The sequence below is a fragment of the Gossypium hirsutum genome, chromosome A13 (assembly GCF_007990345.1).
Source record: "Gossypium hirsutum isolate 1008001.06 chromosome A13, Gossypium_hirsutum_v2.1, whole genome shotgun sequence".
Taxonomy (NCBI): domain Eukaryota; kingdom Viridiplantae; phylum Streptophyta; class Magnoliopsida; order Malvales; family Malvaceae; genus Gossypium; species Gossypium hirsutum.
Genome location: NC_053436.1, coordinates 108389819 through 108394979, shown reverse-complemented (window position 1 = coordinate 108394979; position 5161 = coordinate 108389819). Strand labels below are relative to the sequence as shown.

The 5161-nt window shown below is 29.5% G+C and overlaps 1 protein-coding gene across 2 annotated transcripts; it reads left to right on the top strand.

The window, feature by feature from the left end:
* Positions 1-2474: 2474 nt before the first annotated feature.
* LOC121212610 (probable 2-oxoglutarate-dependent dioxygenase AOP1.2) lies at positions 2475-4033 on the top strand. Of its 2 annotated transcripts, XM_041085716.1 has the most exons (3): positions 2475-3022; positions 3148-3469; positions 3590-4033. In XM_041085716.1, exons 2-3 carry the CDS (start codon positions 3251-3253, stop codon positions 3860-3862), a joined length of 492 nt encoding a protein of 163 aa, XP_040941650.1. In that variant the 5' UTR covers positions 2475-3022; positions 3148-3250; the 3' UTR covers positions 3863-4033. The 2 variants fall into 2 exon arrangements, with proteins under 2 accessions (XP_040941650.1, XP_040941651.1); XM_041085717.1 differs by lacking the exon at positions 3148-3469 and having other exon boundaries at positions 2562-3022.
* Positions 4034-5161: the final 1128 nt, after the last annotated feature.

The window sequence follows — 5161 nt, the reverse complement described above, 5'->3', positions numbered from 1 at the left end:
GTTTAGTTTTGGTAATTACTTACCTACCAAATTAAATTAATTGACTATTAGTTTAATTGATATGATTGTTATTATAATTAAGATGAAAAATCTGATTTAAAACGGTATGTTTTTAGGAAATATTGTTTGGTTTATAATACATTATATAACATACCATTATTTTTTATTTTAAAAAAGAAATTCCCAACCAACAGATAATTTTATTCATATCAAATATTGAGTCAACTACTCAAGATCCACAATCAAGAATGAACAACCGAAGCCTAAACACGAGCAAGCACCTGTCGAACACATCCAAACACATGTAAGCACACTTCAACTTAACCCAAGCAAGGTGTCACCAAAGTCAGCCATTGACGACACTAAAAACACCCCATGGAAACAGCCACCTTTGATCCCCATAAGGATAGCACAACACATCCATTTCTTTTTAATTGATGAATTTTGAATCTTCAATTTCAATTTTCCTTTTTGACCAGTGCAATTACCTCGTTTTGCTTGGTTATTATTCTTGATTACATGCTTAATGTTATTATATTTATATAGGGGAAAATTAATTTTTTAGAGTAATGATAAGACATATTATATTATATTTTTAAAAAGAATATTTGAGTTCGAATTTTAAGAATAATATTATTAAAAGATAATTATGAATCTCGAGATGATTAATCTTTATGAACTGAACATGTACGAAACATTATAATTTTTATGGATGTGGTTTTAGGGAAGTTGTATTGCAATTTACAATGAAAAAGTAAAAGAAAAGTAAATGTAAAATGTAAAAAAAAAAGTAAATTAAGTCATTTAATTATAAAAATATATAAATCTTAATATAAAATTATATTTTTAATATATTATAATTTTTAAACAATAAATCGAGTCATTTGTATGGGGTGAGTTGGACTTGAATTTCTTTAAATCGTATCGTTTTTCACTTAACTTGACCTTTAAACACCTCTATTTTTATAGCAATGATACTAATAGGAACGACCCTAAGTAGGGGTCTTAGCCTCCATCCCTCCAATGATAAATTATCAATTTAGTTTCTTGAAGTTTTTAAAATTATTAGTTTAATAGTAAAAATATACTTTAACCTCCAAAAGATGAAAAATTTCAATTTAATCCCTTTAAAATTTTAAAATAATAATCATATACAATAATAAAATCATACTTTAACCCCTTTAAGATTTTATAATTTAATTTTACTCCAAAGACGAACCCTTAGATGCGAATTCGTTGACTTCTAACTAACTTTGCCTACTTGTATCATTCTACAAAACTATAAAAACAAATGAATTGAATTATTAGTTTCTTTTCATATTGCCGAAATTAAAAATTAAGATATTGAAAACAAAAATTAAAAAATATTGTCTACTTGTTTCGAACTCATGATCTCCTGCATTGACAATAATGCCGATGCTAACTGAAGTCATGTTATTATAGAGTCAAATAATTTTTTTGATATAATGCCTAGAACTAGTCCCTCCCCAACTCATAAATAGGAGAATAATGCATTTCACCACATTCGAACCCACGTCCTCCTACATTGATAATAATACTTATTACATAAATTAATACTTAATCTTTTACGATGTTTAACTAATTAGTAAAATAACCTTCAAAAAGAATTAGTAGCCATAAATTACATATATTTATTATATGCATGCATTGACGTTCAAATTTGAGGGCTACCAAATAGCCATAAATTCCGCCTATTTTCGAACGGGGAGATTTATACGTCACTGGGTTATATTGACTATAATTGAATGGTTGACTCACAATTATGTGATACCAACCATTTTCGGAAACATATAACTTTGAACTATTTTTATATATTAAAATAAATTAATTATTTGTATATGTATTAAGTAAATGTAAAATGATACAACATAAATAACTGTGTTAAAATTGTGTATAAATCAATTTTTTATATCATATTCCACATTAAATTAAATTTTGTGTATTATTTATTTTATTAATTATTTAATATTTTCAGAAATTGAATATTAAGATGTTGAAGACAAAAAATAAAAAATTTTATTGTTTTTTATTATTTGAAATGTTATTATTACCTTTTTTTTTCAAATGATTAACGTTATTATATTCATTTATAAAAAATTAATATTTATTACATAAAATTAATACTAAATATTTTACAATATTTAATTAATAAATAAAAATCGTCATGTGTTTTTTAAACAAATCGTCATGATTTTGATGGAGACCTATCGAGTAATATATGCATGCAATTTGAGAGCTAACAAGTAACCATAAACTAAATTGATATTGGAATCATTCAGATGGAAGAAAAAAGAAGACGTCTTACATATAAGTCCAATAAGGTGTTTGATTAGATAAAACTGAGTATTATTTCTCTTTTTTTTTCAAATTCTTTTAATTAATGAAATTTGAATTCAACCTTTAATTTTAAATTAAGTACCGTATAAAATTTCCTTTGACGAGTGCGCCTCCTTGGTTTTGCTTGGTTAATCAAATTAAAGAACTGGGCTTCTCTTAGCCCCGCCACCTTTGGGAAAATGCTATAAATAGACCTAAGTCCCAACGTAAAGAGAAACCAAGTTAGTTTACAAGCTCATTTAGTTCAAGAGAACATTTCCTTGGAGCATAAAAAAAAAGTTTAGAACATGGGTGTCCAAGCTGAAATTCAGTTCCCAGTCATTGAGTTCCGTTCAGCAGATTTGGAGCGGGGAACCGATGGGTGGCACCGTTTGTGCAAGAGGGTTCGAGAGGCTTGTGAGACTTTCGGTTGTTTCGAGGTGGTGTATGAAAAAATATCGTCGAAAGTTCGACAGGAGACATTTGGGTTGATGAAAGAATTAATTGAGGTCCCAGTGGAAAGGAAACAAAAGAACGCTAGTCCCATGCCTTATCATGGCTGGGTTGGACCATGCAATCAGGTTTCTTTGTTATATGAAGGCTTTGGACTTGGAGATGCCTCAAACTATGACTCTGTTAAAAGCTTTGCTCAACTTATGTGGCCTGATGGTCACCCACGCTTTTGGTAACAATAATTCTTTTACCTTTTAAAATATTATGTTCTTTTTTAAGTTATTTGTTCTAGCCATTTTGGGTTTGGATAATTTTTTTTGCTCGAGTTATTGACATATTTTTGACCTTTTGTCTCAGCAACACTATACATACAATGGCAACTCAAATAGAGGAGCTGAACAAGTTAATCTGGTTAATGCTAATCGATAGTTATGGATTAGGAGAGAAATGAGAGTCAGTGATGATAAACTATAAAACACTAGTGCGGTTTATAAAATACATGGCCCCTCCACCAGGAGAGTACGAGAGAGGACTCTTTGCTCACACTGATAAACCTGTAAGCACAATCATTTGTGACGATCAAGTTTCAGGGTTAGAAATTGAGGTCAATGATGGTCAATGGATCAAGTTGTCCTTATCTCCTTCTTCCTTTTGCTTTGTGGTTGGAGATCCTCTCAAGGTATATATATATATGTGTGTGGGGGGGTAAAGTTCGATTTCTAATTTACTCAAAAATTAAAATATTTGTATGATCTATGTGAATAGATTACTGATTGATGTTGAATTTTAAAAATTGAAGGCATGGAGTAATGGAAGATTAAAAGCGGTAAATCATAGAGTGATGATGAGTGGAGACAAAGATCGACTTTCTTTAGCAGCCTTTGCCATTCCAATTGAGGGTACCATAATTAAGGCACCTAAAGAGCTTATAGATGAGCAGCATCCTCAGCTTTACAAGGACTTTAATTTCATGGACTTCTTCCTTTTCGCCTTTTCTGACCCGGCAAAGCACATCGACTCTGGCGAGCAGCTCCAAGCTTTTGCTTCCCTCTCACCACCAATTTCCAATTAAAAACATGCCCATTTCGATAAGTAAAAGCCCTTGGCTTTAAATTAATGTTACAAATAATAAATTTGAGTTCTACGCTTACTACAAGTGAAAATAAGTTGTAGAGATTTTTATTCCACTGCATGGAATACTTATTTTTTTAAATAAATAATAAATAAAGAGCTTTAAAAATAATTTTACAGTGCACTCCTTTTATTATTATTATTATTTTGATAAATAAAAGTAATAGAAACTATTACAAACAATTTATTCAATCCTAGTCAATCCCTCTAAATCATCATGAATCAGCTCCAAAACATGATCAGTTGGTTGTAAGAATTTGTAAAAACCTAGCTCCGGTCTAAGGGCCCATGTAGCCAAAGCATCCGCAACCCTATTACCTTCCCTGTTGACATGTTGTATCTTCACTTTCCATTGGTTTTGAATCAATTGTTTAACATCTCGAGTCACTGTATATCGGAGTTCATCTGACGTGGAGTTTTGCAGCATTTGGATAACATCTAAGCTGTCCATCTCGAGGACCACCTTTCTAATACTCATGCTCCAAGCTTGTCGTAGACCATCATAAACTCCCCACAGCTCAGCTTCTACAATTGAACAGCTAGAAATTGAAACAAAAACCGGACTGGGATAAAGTTCAATCACGTGTAACGTTTTTATTGACAAATTTTCGTTAGAAATATTAGTAAATAATATTAAAATACACTACTTCAAATTAATTTATTAAAATTATTGAGAGTAATTAAGTTGTTTGATTTAATACGTTATATAACATACTTTCTTTTTTTCTCAATCAACAGATAATTTCATTGTATAAAATAATGATTCAACAGCTTAAATCCACAATCAGCAACCATCAACACAAGTCTCAACAGACATACAATTTTTTAGATTCCATAAATAAGATTATGAGGTTGTTAAATATTAACATTTGGGACACTGACAGTGTACTTTTTTTATTCCACAAGCAGTCTTAGAAAATTATTATATATATATTTTTATATTTTATTATACCACTATAAGACATTTTTCAACATTTTTATTTTACTTGTGGAGTTTAAAAACTCTACCGGCATTGTACAAAATTTTATTCCATATTAGCATAAATTTAGAGAAAATTTTGAACCGACCACAAACAACTTCTGTTGTTCATTTTATTAGTGCATTTTTCATTTTATTTATTTTATAAAATTAAGCATGAGTTTAAAGAAACTTTTGACTTAACTAATATAACATTTATTATTCATTATATTATCAAATTTGTCATTTTAAATATTTTATTATTGTTTGTAAGATTTATTA

Bases quoted from the DNA above. Each gene is read 5' to 3' on its own strand.
- LOC121212610 (XM_041085716.1), top strand. From the start codon at position 3,251: ATGATAAACTATAAAACACTAGTGCGGTTTATAAAATACATGGCCCCT. The intron at 3,470-3,589 runs GTATATATATAT...TAAAAATTGAAG, and splicing joins TGGTTGGAGATCCTCTCAAG to GCATGGAGTAATGGAAGATT.